This window comes from Thalassophryne amazonica, chromosome 10 (assembly GCF_902500255.1).
Source record: "Thalassophryne amazonica chromosome 10, fThaAma1.1, whole genome shotgun sequence".
Classification (NCBI taxonomy): domain Eukaryota; kingdom Metazoa; phylum Chordata; class Actinopteri; order Batrachoidiformes; family Batrachoididae; genus Thalassophryne; species Thalassophryne amazonica.
Window position 1 is genome coordinate 45,485,462 of NC_047112.1, and position 21,595 is coordinate 45,507,056.

A 21,595-nucleotide genomic window follows, 5' to 3' on the forward strand; every position below is an offset into this window, starting at 1 on the left:
CACGAAATAATTCACTAGTGAATTCACGCTCAAGTGTTAATCAGATAGCAGCTGCCTGTCTGTTTGAAGGAAGAACTTAAAAGAAACTGTCTTCACATATCTAGTAGTTTCCCAGGAGTGCTTAAAGTGGGAAAAATGTGTGTAAGGAAAGATGAATTCCACCGTTTCCTCACCAATACACTGAGGAAAAAAAAGGCATATCATTGTACATATGAATGCAGATTCCTCCACATTTTCCTTTCAAATACAAGATGAAATGAAATGAACGCAAATGCCCTTTTGTCTTCTGCATAGCAGCCTCCTTAACAGCAACACCATCACTACAAAGTTGCAAAAAGCAATTCAGAGAAACACAAAATGAGAGAATTGTGATTATGATGGTATGCCTTACTTAACCTTAACCAATTTAAATAAGCACATTGCGCGCCCATATAGATAGACTAAAGTAGACAGCTGGCTTCTGTGTTGCGTGTATTCACATAGCACATGGCAATGACCATAAGTTGATGACTTAATTTTAGGGAGAAATGAAGACAGTACAATCATGGCCACCATTTTTCTTCTTCACTGATGGAGAAGCTCCTTCTCTCCACCAGAGTAGCAAGGTGGTATGCATCTTTGCAGAGAGTACAAAGAGCTTTTTTAGCTGTTGTCAGCCACTGTCACACTGTGCATGTGCCAAAAGCAAAACTGCCTAAAGCCTATGAGTCCAACCACTGCATCAGATTGAGTTGAGCTCTCATGGTAAAGCATAGTTTAGCTCTCATCCCAAATTCAGTGAGACATTTAGCTTATTATGAATAATTATTATACTTTTTATGTTGTTTTTGTGTTGCTCTTTGGCCAGTCCTTTTGAACTTTTAGAAGTAAATATCAATCAAGCAATCAAGTTTTATTTCTGTAGCACTTTACAACAGTTTTCACTGAACCAAAGTGCTTTCCAATAGCACCAGCTAGAGATGAAATAAAAAGAAAAGTACGAAAAACACAATAAAACACAATAAGAGCATCCACAATAGAATAAAAATAGACAAAAAAGTGTCAAAGCAATTATGTGCAAAAAGCTGCCCTGAACAAGTATGTTTTTAACTTAGCTTTAAACAGAGGCAAGCTATTAATGGACCTCAGTTCAGGAGGTAATGCATTCCACAACTTAGGACCTGCTACTGCAAAAGAATGGTCACCCCATTATTTGGACCTGGACCTGGGAACCTCAAGAAAGTTTTGGTCAGCAGACCGAAGTGCTCTGACAGGGTTGTGTGTTTTTAACAGGTCACATAAATAAGAAGGTGCAATGCCATTTACAGCTTTAAAAACAAACATTACAGTTTAAAATCAACTCTAAAACGGACTGGAAGCCAGTGCAGGGAGTAAAGTACAGGAGTGATGTGGCTGTGCTTCCTGGTATTGGTCAACAGGCGAGCAGCAGCATTCTGGACCAGTTGGAGTCGGTTTAGAGAGCCTTGAGTGATACCAACATAAAGTGCATTGCAATAGTCAATCCGGGAGCTGATAAAAGCATGCATAGCCTTTTCAAGGTCCTTTTGGCTTAGAAAGGGTTTGACTTTTGCCAGGAGTCTCAGCTGGAAAAAACTGGCTCTTACCACACTGTCAATTTGTTTCTCAAATTTTAAACAGTCATCAAACCGCACACCAAGGTTCCTTACCACAGCCCTACGATAAGGAGCCAGGGAGCCAAGATCTGGATCAGAGTTAGTTTTAGCTCCAAACAGAATACACTCTGTTTTGGCTTCATTAAGGTGCAGAAAATTCTGAGCCAGCCAGTCCTTAATATCCTTAAAAAAGCTATGTATGGAGTCCAAAGCACTTGTATTATTAGGCACAACTGCCATATAAATCTGGAGGTCATCGGCATAAAAATGAAACTGAAGATTGTGTTTGGTGATGACTGAACTCAGTGGAAGCATGTACAAAGAGAACAAGAGCGGTCTGAGGATACTGCCCTGGGGCACACCAGTGGTCAGAGGAACTGTGGAGGAGGAGAAGTCATTAACCATCACCCTGAAAGTCCTGTTGGTCAAATAAGACTGAAACCACTCCAAGACAGTCCCCCGGAGGCCAACCTGCTGGGACAGACGTGTGAGGAGGATTGAGTGGTCCACGGTATCAAACGCAGCTGTTAGATCCAACATCACCAGCAGCACAGGTTTTTTTAGAGTCCAACGATAAAAGAATGTCATTTTGTACTTTTAAAAGAGCTGACTCAGTGCTATGTTGAGATCTAAAACCCGACTGAAATTTCTCTAAAACAGAGTTGTGTTCTAAAAACGATTGCAACTGATTCAAAACAACTTTTTCTAAAACCTTAGATAAAAATGATAAATTTGACACTGGTCTAAAATTAGATAAAACTGAGGGATCTAGGTTGGGCTTTTTAAGAAGAGGCCTAACTACAGCATGTTTAAAATGGGCTGGAACTGTCCCGGAGCTGAGGCAGCTATTAATAAAAGAGAGCAAGCTCGGACCCACAGTGTTAAAAACCTCTTTAAAAACCTTTCCTGGAATAGTGTCCAATGAGCAGTAACTGGGTTTAATGCTCTGGACAACCTCAGTGAGGAGTGTCAGAGTAACCGGCTCAAAACTATTAAAAACAGCAGATGGTTCAGCTAGAGTGTAAAGGCTATTAAAAACCGTGTTACAGTTTAAAATATTCTGTCTGACAGTGGCTACTTTCTCTATAAAAAACTTGTGAAATGTCAGACAATATGTTGGGTGGGTTTAAAACTGACTTGATTGTGTCAAATAACACTCTCGGACAGTTAGAACTACTGGCTATAATACTTGACAGATATTGGGTTTTTGCCTCCTTCACAGCATTCTGATACTCTGTAAGGCTATCCCGTAGCATTTCCAAGAACACCTGAAGCCTGTCCTTTCTCCATCTCCGCTCAGCCTATCTACAGCGACGGTGTAAGGCACGGGTGGTGTCATTGAGCCAGGGGTCTGGTTTGGGTTTGGTGGACCTGGATTTAAAAGGTGCCACAGTATCTAAAATATCAGAGCATGTGGTATTAAAATATGAGATGAACTCATCTGGACTAAGGGAGGAGGCCACATCCTCTGTGCAATAAAGTGCAGTGTCTCTAAAAGCAGCCACAAAGTCCCCTACAGTCGAGGGGGTGATGGTGCGGCGGGAGCGGGCTGGTATGGAGGGCCTGGGGATATTGACAGGAGCTGTAACTTCAAAAATATCAGGAAGGTGATCTGAGATAGGAGCAACTGCTGTATTACAAAGAGCCAGGGAAAGTCCATGTGAAATGACTAAGTCTAGTGTATGACCGAATTGATGTGTGGAGCCATGCACTGATTGTAATAGACCAAAAGAGTCCAAGAGGCTTTTGAAGTCATTGCCCAACTGATTCGAGGCACAACAAACATGTATGTTAAAGTCCCCACAGATGAGTATATTGTCATATTTAGGCATTATATCTGATAAAAACTCTGAAAAGTCAATCAATCAATCAATCAATCAATCAATTTTTTTATATAGCACCAAATCACAACAAACAGTTGCCCCAAGGCGCTTTATATTGTAAGGCAAGGCCATACAATAATTATGTAAAACCCCAACGGTCAAAACGACCCCCTGTGAGCAAGCACTTGGCTACAGTGGGAAGGAAAAACTCCCTTTTAACAGGAAGAAACCTCCAGCAGAACCAGGCTCAGGGAGGGGCAGTCTTCTGCTGGGACTGGTTGGGGCTGAGGGAGAGAACCAGGAAAAAGACATGCTGTGGAGGGGAGCAGAGATCGATCACTAATGATTAAATGCAGAGTGGTGCATACAGAGCAAAAAGAGAAAGAAACAGTGCATCATGGGAACCCCCCAGCAGTTTACGTCTATAGCAGCATAACTAAGGGATGGTTCAGGGTCACCTGATCCAGCCCTAACTATAAGCTTTAGCAAAAAGGAAAGTTTTAAGCCTAATCTTAAAAGTAGAGAGGGTGTCTGTCTCCCTGATCTGAATTGGGAGCTGGTTCCACAGGAGAGGAGCCTGAAAGCTGAAGGCTCTGCTTCCCATTCTACTCTTACAAACCCTAGGAACTACAAGTAAGCCTGCAGTCTGAGAGCGAAGCGCTCTATTGGGGTGATATGGTACTACGAGGTCCCTAAGATAAGATGGGACCTGATTATTCAAAACCTTATAAGTAAGAAGAAGAATTTTAAATTCTATTCTAGAATTAACAGGAAGCCAATGAAGAGAGGCCAATATGGGTGAGATATGCTCTCTCCTTCTAGTCCCCGTCAGTACTCTAGCTGCAGCATTTTGAATTAAGTGAAGGCTTTTTAGGGAACTTTTAGGACAACCTGATAATAATGAATTACAATAGTCCAGCCTAGAGGAAATAAATGCATGAATTCGTTTTTCAGCATCACTCTGAGACAAGACCTTTCTGATTTTAGAGATATTGCGTAAATGCAAAAAAGCAGTCCTACATATTTGTTTAATATGCGCTTTGAATGACATATCCTGATCAAAAATGACTCCAAGATTTCTCACAGTATTACTAGAGGTCAGGGTAATGCCATCCAGAGTAAGGATCTGGTTAGACACCATGTTTCTAAGATTTGTGGGGCCAAGTACAATAACTTCAGTTTTATCTGAGTTTAAAAACAGGAAATTAGAGGTCATCCATGTCTTTATGTCTGTAAGACAATCCTGCAGTTTAGCTAATTGGTGTGTGTCCTCTGGCTTCATGGATAGATAAAGCTGGGTATCATCTGCGTAACAATGAAAATTTAAGCAATACCGTCTAATAATACTGCCTAAGGGAAGCATGTATAAAGTGAATAAAATTGGTCCTAGCACAGAACCTTGTGGAACTCCATAATTAACTTTAGTCTGTGAAGAAGATTCCCCATTTACATGAACAAATTGTAATCTATTAGACAAATATGATTCAAACCACCGCAGCGCAGTGCCTTTAATACCTATGGCATGCTCTAATCTCTGTAATAAAATTTTATGGTCAACAGTATCAAAAGCAGCACTGAGGTCCAACAGAACAAGCACAGAGACGAGTCCACTGTCCGAGGCCATAAGAAGATCATTTGTAACCTTCACTAATGCTGTTTCTGTACTATGATGAATTCTAAAACCTGACTGAAACTCTTCAAATAGACCATTCCTCTGCAGATGATCAGTTAGCTGTTTTACAACTACCCTTTCAAGAATTTTTGAGAGAAAAGGAAGGTTGGAGATTGGCCTATAATTAGCTAAGATAGCTGGGTCAAGTGATGGCTTTTTAAGTAATGGTTTAATTACTGCCACCTTAAAAGCCTGTGGTACATAGCCAACTAACAAAGATAGATTGATCATATTTAAGATCGAAGCATTAAATAATGGTAGGGCTTCCTTGAGCAGCCTGGTAGGAATGGGGTCTAATAAACATGTTGATGGTTTGGATAAAGTAACTAATGAAAATAACTCAGACAGAACAATCGGAGAGAAAGAGTCTAACCAAATACCGGCATCACTGAAAGCAGCCAAAGATAACGATACGTCTTTGGGATGGTTATGAGTAATTTTTTCTCTAATAGTTAAAATTTTGTTAGCAAAGAAAGTCATGAAGTCATTACTAGTTAAAGTTAATGGGATACTCAGCTCAATAGAGCTCTGACTCTTTGTCAGCCTGGCTACAGTGCTGAAAAGAAACCTGGGGTTGTTCTTATTTTCTTCAATTAGTGATGAGTAGAAAGATGTCCTAGCTTTACGGAGGGCTTTTTTATAGAGCAACAGACTCTTTTTCCAGGCTAAGTGAAGATCTTCTAAATTAGTGAGACGCCATTTCCTCTCCAACTTACGGGTTATCTGCTTTAAGCTGCGAGTTTGTGAGTTATACCACGGAGTCAGGCACTTCTGATTTAAAGCTCTCTTTTTCAGAGGAGCTACAGCATCCAAAGTTGTCTTCAATGAGGATGTAAAACTATTGACGAGATACTCTATCTCCCTTACAGAGTTTAGGTAGCTACTCTGCACTGTGTTGGTATATGGCATTAGAGAACATAAAGAAGGAATCATATCCTTAAACCTAGTTACAGCGCGTTCTGAAAGACTTCTAGTGTAATGAAACTTATTCCCCACTGCTGGGTAGTCCATCAGAGTAAATGTAAATGTTATTAAGAAATGATCAGACAGAAGGGAGTTTTCAGGGAATACTGTTAAGTCTTCTATTTCCATACCATAAGTCAGAACAAGATCTAAGATATGATTAAAGTGGTGGGTGGACTCATTTACTTTTTGAGCAAAGCCAATAGAGTCTAATAATAGATTAAATGCAGTGTTGAGGCTGTCATTCTCAGCATCTGTGTGGATGTTAAAATCGCCCACTATAATTATCTTATCTGAGCTAAGCACTAAGTCAGACAAAAGGTCTGAAAATTCACAGAGAAACTCACAGTAACGACCAGGTGGACGATAGATAATAACAAATAAAACTGTTTTTTGGGACTTCTAATTTGGATGGACAAGACTAAGAGACAAGCTTTCAAATGAATTAAAGCTCTGTCTGGGTTTTTGATTAATTAATAAGCTGGAATGGAAGATTGCTGCTAATCCTCCTCCTCGGCCCGTCAGTCATAAAATCCTTATTATATTTAGGGGGGCAGTATATGATGACGCAAAGCACAGGAGAGGCAAAGTTAATTATACATGATTGTAATTCAAAACTAGAATAGTGCTGTATTGGAACTAAATGACAGCTGAAGCTCTGTTTGAAGAGAGTGGCCACGCCCCCACCGCGTCCTGAGAGCCATGGTGCGCTGAAGAATGAGTACCCAGCCGGGAGGAGTTCAGTAAAAGTGCTGTTATCGCCAGCTTTTACCCAGGTCTCATTCAATAAAAGTAGGTCCAACTTATGTGTTAAAATAAAATCCTTAAGTATAAAAGTCTTGTTGGAAAGGGACCTAGTATTCACTAGCGCGCCTCGTATGGAGATGGCGCGCTCGTTTTTCTGCTCCGCACGGCTGAGCGGATGGAGATTCCCCGGTACACTGCCCCGTCTCTGGGTCTTAGCGTAACGCCAACGCGGAAGTGTGCAGCTGGTCCCAGGCGCCTGTAAGAGCCATCGGTAGCTGAATAATAGCCAGTTTAGGTTCCACATAAAATGTCACTTGGCATTATATTTATACGAATACCAGTGATGGAAAAGAACAGTTACCATGTTATTGGCAGAGTGAGTGCTCTAGGTGCAAGGAATAGAGGTGTTGAAGGTAGATGAGTTTAAATACCTGGGTTCAACTGTTCAAAGTAATGGTGAGAGGTGAAGAAGCTTGCGCAGGCAGGGTGAAGTGGGTGGAGAAAGGTGGCAGGAGTGATTTGTGATAGCAGGATATCTGCAAGCGTGAAAGAGAAAGTTTCAAGACAGTCGTGAGACCAAGTATGTTGGACGGCTTGGAGATGACTGTGCTAACAAAAAGACCGGAAGTGAAATTGGAGGTGGGAGAGCTGAAGATGCTGTGAATTTCCTTGGGTGTAATGAAGATGGACAGTATTAGGAAGTAACATATCAGAGGGACAGAACACATAGGATGGTTTGGAGATATAGTGAGAGAGATGCGATTGAGATGGTTCTGAGATGTGTAGAGGAAGAATGTGGAGAATATCAAGATAGATGCTGAGGATGGAGCTAAAGATGGGGTTTATGGATGTGGTGCAGGAGAACAAGTAGGTGGTTTGTGTGACAACAGAAGATACATAGGACAGGGTATGATGGAAACGGGTGATTTTCTGTAAAGAACATTGGTTCAACATTGGTTGAGTTTACAGTGGCAAATTACATGAGCACACCCTGTCAGTGTGTCCTATGTTTCATACTTGTGAGGTCATTATGACATCAGAGGCAGCACAACACCTTAACAATGTCGCTTAGTCACATAGAGCAGCTATCACATAAAGGAGTTTAACAAGCAACAGCTTTTAAGGTCTGCTATGTTGACTGTAAATGGATCTGTGTTTGTCTCATAACAGTGTAAATGAGAGTTTTAAGCCGACAGGACTTAGGGCTCCTACACACATAACACAAATGAAGCCGACTTGCGCACGAAGGAGGAATTACATGCCATTTGTGAAAAATCAGAGCTGCTTCAATGCCTGGTACACCTGTTGGTACAACCATTCATGCACACAAGTGGCAGCAAGACAGAGAGTGCCCTGTGAGAGCCCATTCGATCCCTCTCACGGCAGGTGTCGGCAAATTCCAGGTGACACACAAACGAACATCTAATACTTCTCGCGGAGCACTTAGAAAAACTGTGGCCATTCACACTGTTAGCATGAAAACAGTAAGCAGGCAACCACTTTTGAGCTGGCTGTGAAATTTGTCTAAGTGCCCCCACGACTGTGGCTTTACCACGTACCAGAGTGTCGGCTTCCCCCACAACACATGTGCATGTGTTTCACACCCCCCCCGCTCCCCCAGCACATGGCGTATGTCTGGTCCGCACTCCCCCCCCCCTCTGCTTCTCCCCCCAGGCGAGGCACCTCTCATCTGATCACAAAGTGACACCTTGGTCTGTGCACTGAACAGACAGGGGGCGTGGCTGGCTGCCAACAGCAGCACCAAATGACATCTCCGGTCCTGGACATCACAGCTCTAGAACACGTACCGTATTTTGACGGACAAGACCTTACAACTGTCCACCGTGACGTGCGTGTGTGTGCTAGCTCTCCTCATGTGGAAATACATAAAAACATATATCACTGTTACGACAGGCTGGAGATCGCACACTGCGCGCACATTGGCAGGCTGTCCCAGCTGAAACAGACCGTCAGTTCCTGTGGATACGCAGCAGGTGATCTGAATGTCATGTCTCTCTGACAGGACACGCATGCCCAACCCGAAACGTGTGTCCTGTGAGCGGCGTGCTGCAGGATTACATGACAAGCCAACAGTGTGACAAATACATGACTTTCAGTCATGTATCAGCAGAAATATGCTGGAACAAATGCTGTTTGGTCAGTTATCATGGTGCTTTTTTCTCTCTTTTTTTTTTAATCTATGTATCTTCTTGTTGATTTTAGCCATTTTACTCTCCTGTTATAAGCCAGTGATTGTAGCGCAGTAGTAAAGTTTCCATCTGATAATCAGGGCTTTTGTAAATTGCAGGTTCGAATCCCGTGTGTGGCATTTATTTTTAATTTAATCAGGGTTATTTAATTGCGTGGTTCTCTATTGTGTCCCCTATTATTTATTATTTCTATCAACCCAGTGATATTCACTAATTATACAGCTAGTTTTTATTTTAGTTTTCTCCACATCAGCGGCGAGATGTGGTGCAACATGACCCAGCTGCTTGCACTGTGTTCATGCACGTGCACGATGGCTCGTAGTTCCCCATTTCGTGTTTGGTTTGCGGATTTTCTTCCGGTTTCTATGTCTTTCTTGTTATGTGTGGGCCAACTACTGACACTGGTTTAAAATGATTACATCTTTATACAGTTACAGAAACTCCAAATTCAGTTTTTGTTAACTTTTTTTTTGGCCTAACATCAGCTTATATCACTATAAACTTTTTTTAATTAGTAAGATTATTTAAAATACTTATCCTTATAAACTATAAAACTGTGTTAAACATGTTTCACCACATAAACAGTTTATATGACAACCCCAATTCTAGTGAAGTTAGGACGTTGTGTGAAATGTAAATAATAACAGAATACATCCATCCATCTTCTACCGCTTAGTCCAATTAAGGGTCGCGGGGGGCTGGAGCCTATCCCAGCAGTCATGGAGCGACGGACGCCAGTCTGTCACAGGGCCACAAACTCCAATCCACCTAACCCGCATGTCTTTGAATGTGGGAGGAAACCGGAGCACCCGGAGGAAACCCACGCACACACGGGGAGAACAAGCAAACTCCACACAGAAAGGCCACGGGAATTGAACCCACAACCTTCTCGCTGTGAGGCAACAGTGCTAACCACTAATCCACCGTGCTGCCAAACAGAATACAATGATTTGCAAATACTCTTCAACCTATATTCAATTGAATACACCACAAAGACAAGATATTTAATGTTCAAACTGATAAACTTTATTGTTTTTGTGCAAATATTTGCTCATTTTGAAATGGATGCCTGCAACATGTTTCAAAAAAGCTGGGACAGTAGTATGTTTACCACTGTGTTACATCACCTTTCCTTCTAACAACACTCAATAAGCATTTGGGAACTGAGGACACTAATTGTGAGTATCATGATTGGGTATAAAAGGAGCATCCCCAAAAGGCTGAACCATTCACAAGCAAAGATGGGGTGAGGATCACCACTTTGTTAACAACTGTGTGAAAGACAACTTTTAAGACATTCAACATTCAATTGCAAGGAATTTAGGGATTCCATAATCTACAGTACATAATATAATCAGAAGATTCAGAGAATCTGGAGAACTTTCTACACGTAAGTGGCAAGGCTGAAAACCAACATTGAATGCCCGTGACCTTCGATCCTTCAGGCGGCACTGCATTAAAAACGAAAACATTATGTAAAGACTCTTACCGCGTGGGCTCAGGAACACTTCAGAAAACCATTGTCAGTTAACACAGTTCGTCACTACATCCACAAGTGGGCAATTCTATGGTAACGGAATTACAATCTGAGCTAATCTGTCGTGGTTAGATGCCATATGTCCAGATTTTGCTGCTGTTGTAATTTTGTTACCATAGAATTGCCCAAGTGCAAGTTAAAACTCCACCATGCAAAGAGAAAGCCATACATCAACAACATCCAGAAACGCCTTTTCTGGGCCTGAGCTCATTTGAAATGGACAGACGCAAAGTGGAAAAGTGTGCTGTGGTCTGATGAGTCCACATTTCAAATTGTTTTTGGAAATCATGGACATCCTCCACTGGACAAAAGAGGAAACAGACTATCCAGATTGTTACCAGCGCAAAGTTCAAAAGCCAGCATCTGTGATGGTATGGGAGTGTGTTAGTGCCCATAGCATGGGCGACTTACACATCTGTAATGGTGCCATCAATGCTGAACGGTACATCCAGGTTTTGCAGCAACACATGCTGCCATCCAAGCAACATCTTTTTCAGGGACGTCCCTGCTTATTTCACCAAGACAATGCCAAGCCACATTCTGCATGTGTTACAACAGCGTGGCTTCATAGTAAAAGAGTGCGGGTACTAGACTGGCCTGCCTGTATTCCAGACCTGTCGTCCATTGAAAATTTGTGGCACATTATTAAGCGCAAAATACGACAACGGAGACCCCGGACTGTTGCACAACTGAAATCATACATCAAGCAAGAATGGGAAAGGGCGAGTCTATGGTAACGGAATTACAATCGGAGCACATTTTTAATGGGGAGCTAAAATATGGCCAGATTTTCCCGTCATCGTAATTCCATTACCATAGAATCACCCGAAAGAATTCCACCTACAAAGCTTTAACAATTAGTGTCCTCAGTTCCCAAATGCTTATTGAGTGTTGTTAGAAGGAAAGGTGATGTAACACAGTGGTAAACATACCACTGTCCCAGCTTTTCTGAATGAGAAAATACTGTATTTGCACAAAAACAATAAAGTTTATCAGTTTGAACATTAAATATCTTGTCTTTGTGGTCTATTCAATTGAATATAGATTGAAGTGGATTTGCAAATCATTGTATTCTGTTTTTATTTACATTTTACACAAGGTCCCAACTTCATTGAAATTGGGGCTGTATATACAATAGTAATAAAGGCTCATCATCTCCAGTTAAGGGTCACAGGGGGGTGGAGCCTATCCCAGCAGTCATACAGCATGAGGTGGGGTACACTTATGACACCAGTCTGTCACAGGACCACATATAGACAGACAAACACATTCACACCGCATGCACACCTGCGGACAATTTAAAATTTCCAATCTTTTGGGATGTGGGAGGTAGCCGGAGCTCCAAGAAGGAACCCACTAAAACACAGAGAGAACATGCAAACTCCACACAGAAAGACCCCAGGTAGCCACAACCTTATTGCTGGGATGCAGCAGTGCCAGCCACTAAGCCACTGTGCACCAAGTTATAATAAATATCACAAATGTGTTGGACATTTAAAATCAATATCTATTTGTAGTTGTTGTAGATTTTACATCAGCTCAGTCATTTTGTAGTAAACCAGCATTAAAGCAGCATTGTCTTTGTGTTTTAAAAGGTCAGAAATTTAATCTTCGCAGTTGGTAACATAATTCTTGAAATGTTTGTATTTGTTGATACTGCAAATATATTGTTTTCGACTAAAATACAGGGAATTATGGAGATTATTTTCATATCGTGGAGCTCTATGTATATGTTACAACATTACAATATAATTATTGTAAGTACACTGAAGTAGGTATAAAGCACTGTATATCTATATGAACATCTATACCACAAATATCCATGTAGTCATCTTATCTAGTATTTAAGATACAGTCATCAAAAATAAAGATGTGCTTGCTGCCATCCTTCTGTGGTCATACCCAGCTCAAGAGGTTTGACACATTAGTCCAGTCACATTAGTCCTTCTCCCAAATGTTACCAGCAGCTCATCCTGAAATGAGTTCATAAGGTAATCAGATTAGGACTCTTGAGTTCCCTCCTCAGAGGGATCAAAAACAGACTCCTAATTTATTTTTTTGCCGGCTCTTCAGTTGCTTCATACAATGCAAAAGGAGGATGTGATGTGGAAATCCATGCTGTAATCTATGGAGTAGGAAAATGGAATTAGGCTGATGTGATTTAATAATGACCCAGCCCAGCAGGTGCAAATAAAATTGTGGGTGCTAAATGTGCACAATGTGATCTTGCACCATCAAAGCGACAGATAACAGGTTGCTTAGCATACCCGGGTTGAAGTGTGGTGAACATTTTTGACATGATCAGAAAATAAAACCCTACTCAGGACTTTGGAACAGCCTGTGCACCAAAGGTCTCCACATTTGTTTTGTTTTGTTTATGCAAATCGGAGGTGGCCAGAGGAATAATTTGTGTTGTTTATGAGCATGTGGAGGCATCAGTCCCTAATGCATGGAGAGGTTTTGTCTTCATTCCCTGCCCTTATGTCCTTGCATGCATTTTTCTTTTTATTTTACGTCTCCATTCTGTTAATAATACATGAATGTCCTCTTTCCCTCCCCCCTCTCCCTCCACCCACCCCCACCCCCACCCCCCTCTCCTCCCCCTGTAGCAATTATTGAACCCACCACCACTAGTGCTGTCTCAAGCCCAGGTCAGTATATGGCACTATGCTGTACACCAAATCAGCAACGAGGTCTGCCGCCTCCCACTAACCTTAGCGGAATCCTTTTCCTCCATTTTATTTCAATTGACTGGCCGGAATGCCTGCTGGGTGTACAGCTTCATTGTGTGTCCTGTAAATATATATTATTTTCTTTTATTTTGCTTAATTTTCTTTTCATTTTCCCCTCATTTTGGGTTTGGAGCCTGGCTGTATTTACTTCGTGCAACCTGTGTCATCGCAAACACCCAGCTCTCCTACTTTCCATTATAACCCCATTTACCACCACATGGAACAACAGTAGTGTCATCACAGTGGCTGTTCCATACGCCTCCGAGTTTGATGCTTTTCATAACGCTGATAGCTCTCTGTCTCTCTGGCTTTCTCACCTACAAACACTGCGCTCTCCTACTCCTCAATTTTGCTAATGCAGTGTGCATCAAAGGCGGTATGCTGCTGGTGGCGAGGCCCTTGGTTTAATGTTTGCAAGATGGAATCTCTGCTCTCTCTGTACCTGTATCTTCCTCTTCCTCTCACCCCCTCACCTCTTCCTGTATCTTAATCTTTATAAATCCCTCTTCTAAATTCTTTGTTCCTTCTGTTTCTGCTACTGCTGTTGTTGGTGCCAGACTAACAATTTTGGCCATGCTTTCTCACTCACTTTATTCTGATGCCTTCACATTCTGGCCCAGTTTAATCCCTTCTGCTCAGACACCCCCCCAACCTTCCTCTCTGTAACAGTTTTAAGCAAATCCCAGAATGTCGTCTCAACTGCTGGCTACTTTTTTATGCTTAGTACTGCTCACATGACTACATCAAATACACACACACACAAAATTAAAATCTCAAACTTGCACAGAAATGCAAAATGCATGCCCACTTATATCCAAACAAACTGTGATACTGTTGATAATAAAACATATGATCATGTGTGATGGTGCTTGATGAATTTGCTGTTTATGACTTTGCTTTCGCATCCATGGACGGGTGTCATCATTTCCTATTATTGCGTGTTCACACCTATATGTGGTACCTCTCTGTCTGAACAGTGCATGGCTATTCTTACAGATACAGGCAGATTAAAAGTTAAAATGCGATCTGCAGCAGTGAACAGTCCTGGCATGGCCCTGAACTCTCATTTGATGTCATGCTTTGAGAATAAATGACAATTTCATGGTCCAAAGGAACGCGAGTAGGCTTCAATCATGGCGATAAACTCACCCACTGTTCTTGTTTTATTCCAAGTTGTGTTTAAAGTTAATATTTTCGATGGCACATTCAGTAAATATCTTGGCCAGGAAATAGTTTAGATCTTCCAAATGGTATTTTGTCCCAACTGTTTTAATTGAGTTGGATAATTAATTTTAGTCTGTTATTATTTGCTTGCCTTTCCCATGTGAATGGCTTTGGGAAGACATTCACTCAAATTAGGAATAGATTTCACATCTTTTTTGGGTAATCCATTCAGGGGAAAAAAAAAATTGCTCAATGCAACTGCAGTATATGTTTCAACCTACTCATCCTGGACAAATGGCAAAAAATCTAATCTAACTGCCATAGAAAGCAAAGCTAAACAATGACAGCAGTCATGATAGTTCTGTGTATAAGGTGAATCCAAAACGCTTCTTTAAAAAAGTTGCTTAATCCCTTAACGCCCATCGTCGCATATATGCTACAATCTCTGACTCAAATATGCAACTTACCAAATTGACCTGTATGCCCGTTGTCGCAAATTTGCAACATACCATCATTATTATTATAACATTATAACATAAAGTCATTACCAGAATACCGTAATTTTATATACAGCTGTATAAATTCGGGCGTTAAGGGGTTAAGGTGGTTCGAAAATCTTAATGTGTATGTCAAATAGATGTGAAGGTAGAATAGAATGGAGCCCTTTGAAAGCACTTCCAAACTCATTTGTTCACCAGACAAAGGTGTTGGGCGATGTCAGTATCTTTGCAGGGGAATTAAAGTCCAAGTCTTTCAAGTCATCATGCTTTCTTTTTTATTTCTTTCTGTATGGTTGTGGGACTTTGATGCTAACCAGTGAAGTATGGCAACAACTATATACCTTTGGTATGAGGTCTCTGTAGATTCCTTGGGTACTGTAGAAAAACATATATGAAAAAGTAATGCACAGAAATTTGTACCTATCTTACATATTTTCCATGAGGAAGCAGTGACATCAAAAGCAAGATTGTGGATCATCCAAGTGAATATAAAATGTAGTAATGCAGTAAGTCCTTCTTTACTTATTATTATTATTATCTTAACTTAAACCTTAATCAAATTGCAAGCATGCATTTGTGAATGTTAAATGTGAAACGCATGTTGGGTATGTGGGCTCGGAAATTAGTAAGAATTTGTACCAAATATTGCACTTTTTGTATCTTATACAAAACACATCATGAAAATATATTGGTATGATCCAGGTACCCTAGCCCTAAGACCCAACCAAGTGGAAGAGGCCAAGGGGTTAGTCATGTACTTGACTGTAGCAGACAGATGGCTAATTTTTGGAGTTGAGGTACCCTGCCTGGATGGTTGGCAATCAGAACACAGGGAGGTTCCATTGTGTGGTGGACATACAGCACCTTCATATGTTCCAAAACTTGACTTGACCTTTTATAATCAGTTCTTTGGAAGACATACAGTAAATTAAGCTGTGTTCCTTTACCTCTTTGTAATGACTTCCCAACATTTTAAGGATCTGTAGGTTGATTTTCATAGAATGTGTGAATTGGTTAGACCAAAAGGTCAACCAAAAAATGTACAATGATCATTCATTACACAATAACATGAAGTATCTGCAGTTTAATAAAGATACAAAACATAAATACAGGGTACATTTCTTAGGGCCCCTTCACACATAATACAAAAGATGCAGAAACCAGAAGAAAAGCCGTGAACCAAACACAAAATGGGGAGCCACGAAACATCCTACCTGCTGTCGTGAGGGATGCATGGTCGCACAGCTGTGCACGACACACCGGCGATGATTTTGTGCACACAGTGCAAGCAGCTGGAACATGTTGCACCACATCACACCTCTGCTGTGGACAAAAAAATAAAAACAACACACCATAAAAAACATTGTGATTTATTGAATCCTTCTTATCGACCGGACAATGCAAGTATGAACCGTCTGTTCCTCTGTAGATGACCCATGGTCATAGACATACAAACATGACATGATATGAATGAAGCAGTGCGCTCTTGTCATGTCCACATCTGCTGGCCCGGCATGTTCAGTCGGCCCTGCGCACGTGTCCGGCCCGACACGCGTGTCTTGTGGGCAGCTCACCACAGGACAAACACAGTGTCAGGTTGAACAGCGCTCACATGGGTGACATGACATTCAGCTTGCCCGCTGCATGTTCACATGATCTGTCTGTTTCACTTGGGACAACCTGTCAATGTGTGCGCCGTCCGCTCACTTGCAGCAGCCCGTCGCAAAACCGATATATGTTTTTATGTATTTCCACATGAGGACAGCAAGCAGATACAGGCGCATCATAGTGGACAGTTGTAAGGATATGTCCTTCAAAACACAGTACCTGTTCCTCAGCTGTGACATCCAGAACTAGAGATCTCAACAGCTGCTGCTGTCGGCAGCCACGCCCCCTGTCCATTCAGCACACACACCAATGTGTCACTCTGTTTCTGTGTTATGTGGTCATTTTGTTAGTTATTTGTTATGTAATTATGTATGTAGTTATTGTAGTACTTATTAATTTACCTGTCCTGGCTGTGGTCTCAGTGTTTTTAATGTGACATGTCATGTGCACTGAGCCGTCACTTGCAGCTGTCAGTGATTCTCTGGCTGGCGATCAGCTGGGAGGCACCTCACCGTGCTGTGTGCGCTCACACATGGCTGGCCAGTCCCCATCTGTACATACATATCAGCATTCCATGTAAGTGACCACCCCCTCTGCGAACGCCACATGTGTTTGGAGGCATGACATGCGCAAAACACACGCACGCCACATGTGTTGGGGGAGCATGACACACGTGATACACACGCATGCCACATATGTTGGGGCAGCCAACACTTTGGCACGCCACATGTGTTTCTTTGCAATGCCACATTCGTAGGGGCACTTAGACAAATTTTACATCCAGCTTGAAAGTGGTCGGCCGCACACTATTTTCGTGCTAACAGCGTGAATGGCACCACATTTTCTAAGTGTCCAGCGAGTGGTGTTGGATGTTCATGTGTGTCAACTGGAATTTGGCTGACAGCTGCCGCGAGAGGGATTGAATTGGCTCTCACAGGGCTCTCTGTCTTTCAGCCACTGGTGTGCGCGGATAGTTGTAGCGGCAGGTGTACCAGGCATTAGAGGGAGCTCAGATTTTTCATGAATGGCATGTAATTCCTCCTTCGTGCGCTAGTCAGCTTCAATCGTGTTGTGTGAAGGGGCCCTTACGTAGTCCCATAAACTGAATTATAAACTGCATGTCAATTAATCAATCAAACAAACAACTTTATTAATCCCACAAGGGACAATTAAATTCGAGCGGCCTGTAAAAACCACAATAACATAACAACATATAAGAACAATAAAACTAATAAAAACAGTCTTAAGGAGTTAAAATAGGTAGGCAGAATAAATAAATAAATAAAAATAAATAATAATTATTATTTTATCATTGTTAAATTATGATTTTTAATAAATCATCACTGTAGCTACATGACAAGTGGATGCCATGTTATATATTTTTAATTTGATAAATACTGTAGTTGTGACTTCATTGCAAATTGTTTGTTTTCATATTAGTAACAATAGCCACTGAAAGATCATTTTTAACAGAATGATAGAGTCAAGCAATTATCTGAGGTAGAGTTGGTAGTTCTGTTTCATGACTTTTGGAACAAAATCAACAAAGCAACCAGACTGGTCACACAATGCTGACACTGCTGTAGCAAAGGGACAGAGCAGAGTTCATACTGAGAAAACTGAAAAACAGAAGATTTTTATCTCATATGAGTTAGCCATTGGCTCGTGAAGCAATCAGGTCAACACTAGGGCGGCTCAGTAAGATGGAAGAAGACGAGCTGTGGAGGACTATCCAGTAGGTGACATCAGAGGAGCAGGCAGGTTTAGGTAGGTACTGTGTGATCTCTTTCACCTGAACTCTTACATACAGTATGATGCACTTTTTTAGTCACTAGCTCATCCCAACAGAAGGCAAGATGGGTTGAATCAGACTTTCACATTCCCCAGTGAAATTGAGCTTTACAACAAAAAATCTGACCACAGCATGAACCAGAATGTGACACCCCTTCCCCCTACTGAGACACCCCAACTCACCCAGTGCTGTCCCTCTCAGCAGTCTCGCTGTGTCTGACTCAGTGGTGACTATTGAACATGGACTTGTTATATAAATGCCTCCACCAGCGAAGTTGAAGAAGGTTATGTTTTCGCCCTGTTTGTCTGTTTGTGAACAGCCAGGAGCCCACAATTTTTCACGTCATTAGGAAAATTGTTACTGAAGATTCATATCCTGATAGACAAGAACTGATTCAGTTTTCACAGTCAAAGGTTAAAGTCAGGAAAAATCTTTGAAATTGGAAAAATCCCTATGTTTCACATTGAATGAATTTTCAAAAATTCATACTTCTATCAAAAAAGACCAAATGTCTTTCATATTTGAGAGCGTTATGTAGGATGGTATCCTTTGTCGACTGACAAAGTTTGATCTGGATCCAGATTACAGATTTTGTGGCCGTTTAAATTTAACATTGAAAATCTTATTTAATATATATTTTACATTATATCTTAATCAAACATGTCCTAATCACTCTCATATTTGAACGTGAGGTGCACAATGTCACTCACTATCGCCTGACAAAGTTTGATTCAGATCTGATCCGGATTGTGGTTTTTGTGTACATTTGAATTTATTATTGAAAAGCCCATTTTGCATTATATCTCAATCAAAAGTCCCTCGATCACTCTCATCTTTCTGTTATGGATTTACCTACACCACCAAAATTGGATGGAGGTTCCACTTTTATGCCTGTTTGTCTGTCTTCCAGTTATCTGTCTGAACTCAAGTGCCAAAAAGCAATGACAAATTATGCATAGCAAAGATAGTCAATGTTCTGTGAAAATTATCTGAAAAAGATTTCAGAAACCAAAAAAGTAAAAAAAAAACAAAACAAAAAAACCCAGATAACACCACAAAAAAAGTTTGATTCAAGTGCATGAAGTAAATACATACTCCTGGCATTTGATCACATCTAATTTAGCTTATGCCCCCATCACACTAGAGGCCGAATACCGCCTGAATGAAAATTCAACCCACATTCCGGAGGTGTCGTGGCTAGGCATGGGCCGGTATGAGATATGGACGGTATGATAACCATGGGCAAAAATATAGCGTTTTCACGGTTACACAGTATTATGCATAGCTTTAAAATGTGTTTTAACAACATTATGGCTACTTGCATATGAAGCCCACGTGATTCAGGCGCACTAATTGGTGCAATGTCTACCGCTACGAGCACTATACCACTGATAACTTTAGAGAAAATACCAAAATAATAGTCACTCTTTTAGACATGTAGCATCTGCCCCGTGGGAAACATGACTTACTTGCTTAGGGAGAAACGTGGCTGGAATAACGTCCGTAACTCTGGATGTTCAATACTGGCCCAGCTTCACCAACAAAGTGCTTGGAAGAGATGTATTTGACATGTTTGTGTGAGAAATTTTTCGACCACAAGCATGACTTGAGTCCACTGCTTGTACTTCTCAGTGGTTTCAAAGAGGGGATAAAGTTTACTCCTTCCATGTAATCCTTTGCGGGTATGTTGAATTGATCCACGTCCGACACAGGCCATATTTACGGTGCTTTGTTGCCACCATTTTTGGCTTGAAGGACTATTCCGCGGAAAATAAAATAAAAAAGCCGACTTGGTCCTTTTAGACGGAGGGAAACGTTCAGGTCAGGCTTTGCTTCCTTCAAGCATGATAGAGCTACCTAATGCTAACTGCCTGTTTGTAAACAGGGACAGAGGTGTGCGTCAGGGGGAAGGGTGGCAGCAGCCACCTCCGCTCTGCCTGTCAAGAATTCTCATAACCCGCTCGTACCTTAGGGACACTATAACGGAAAATTTTAGTGGTTTTGATACCGTGGCTTTTTCATACTGCGGTATACTGTGAGACCGGTTATTGGCCATGTCTACTCATGGCGCATTCAAGGACATCGGACTGCAATCTGAGAGCAGTCTAACAGTTGGTCAACTTCCTGTGGCCACCCCGAGTGTTTTGCTCATGTGCAAAACAGCCAAGGTGCAGTCGAAGTGGAAATATATTGATCGGCGGTCGGAATGCAGTCTGACTGCAATCTAAATATTCGTACGCCATGAAAACGGCATTCAAAGCCATGTAATCTCGATTGTGGGGCAGTTTGACAAGATCCGCTACGCGCTGAATGTCCAGAGTGTGCCTGAACGCACCACAAGTGCAGCGCAAGTGCTGCTGGAATATATTTCCTCCAACTGCACTCGGACCACACTCGTACGGCAATGTAAATGCATTCGTCACAATCTCACTGCATTCTGACAGCTGTCTTCGTCATCCTAATGTGCTCCACATACATGTATACTGCGTTTTGAGGCTTAATGGCATGTGTGCGAATCATACGGGGCAGGTCTGTGTGGTCAGACGGCCGTGTTACACAATCCTTATTCCCTCCCAGATGTGGCATGAATTTAGGTTTTTTTTTTTTTCATTCTGCTTGGGTCGGCTTGATTCTTGCTAAGTGTGACGGGGCCCTTATGAAAAGTCACTTCTGAGAGGACTTTGACCTTAAAATTTTTTTCCAAGGTACAGTGGAATTCGAAACTAGTGTTGGTGGAGGTTTGCACTCAACAAGCGCGGTGCTCTAGTTTTCCTATTTATGCAATGATTATATTTATTCAACCTCAGTAGGTTGCTCTCTCCAGTGTAGCGAGGTAGACAAGCAGATCCTGATCTTTGCTACTTTCATCTTTATACAAGATACATTGTGGTATTTGCACTGCCATTTTGAAAATGGTAATATCAGGCATATGTTTAAATAAAGGTCTTAAGCTTGTTTTATCTTTACCGTATGGATTTGTATGTATTTACTGAAGCATAATGTACTGCTCCAGTACTCCAAAGCAGCCGTTGCCACCCTGTCATTTCAGCGAAATGCAGATCTGTTGTAATAGCACAAGCTCCCACAGGCTTTCACTTCAGTTTATTCCAGAAAATCGCTTGACAGAAGGAGAGAAAAAAATTGTAGCACTGTAGTGTGCTGCACCTTTTTTTCTTTGAGAGATGCAGCATGCATGTGATCCTGGTTCCAGGAATTTCACATGAATTAAACATA

The 21,595-nt window shown here is 41.5% G+C and overlaps 1 protein-coding gene across 1 annotated transcript in view; it reads left to right on the forward strand.

Annotated features, from left to right (window-relative positions):
* LOC117518100 (neuronal growth regulator 1-like) overlaps window positions 1-21,595 on the forward strand; it is a 469,907-nt gene that overhangs the window by 358,910 nt on the left and 89,402 nt on the right. The window contains exon 9 of the mRNA XM_034179163.1: window positions 13,175-13,216. Within this exon, the coding sequence (XP_034035054.1) occupies window positions 13,175-13,216 (42 nt within the window). The remainder of the gene's footprint in view (window positions 1-13,174; window positions 13,217-21,595) is intronic.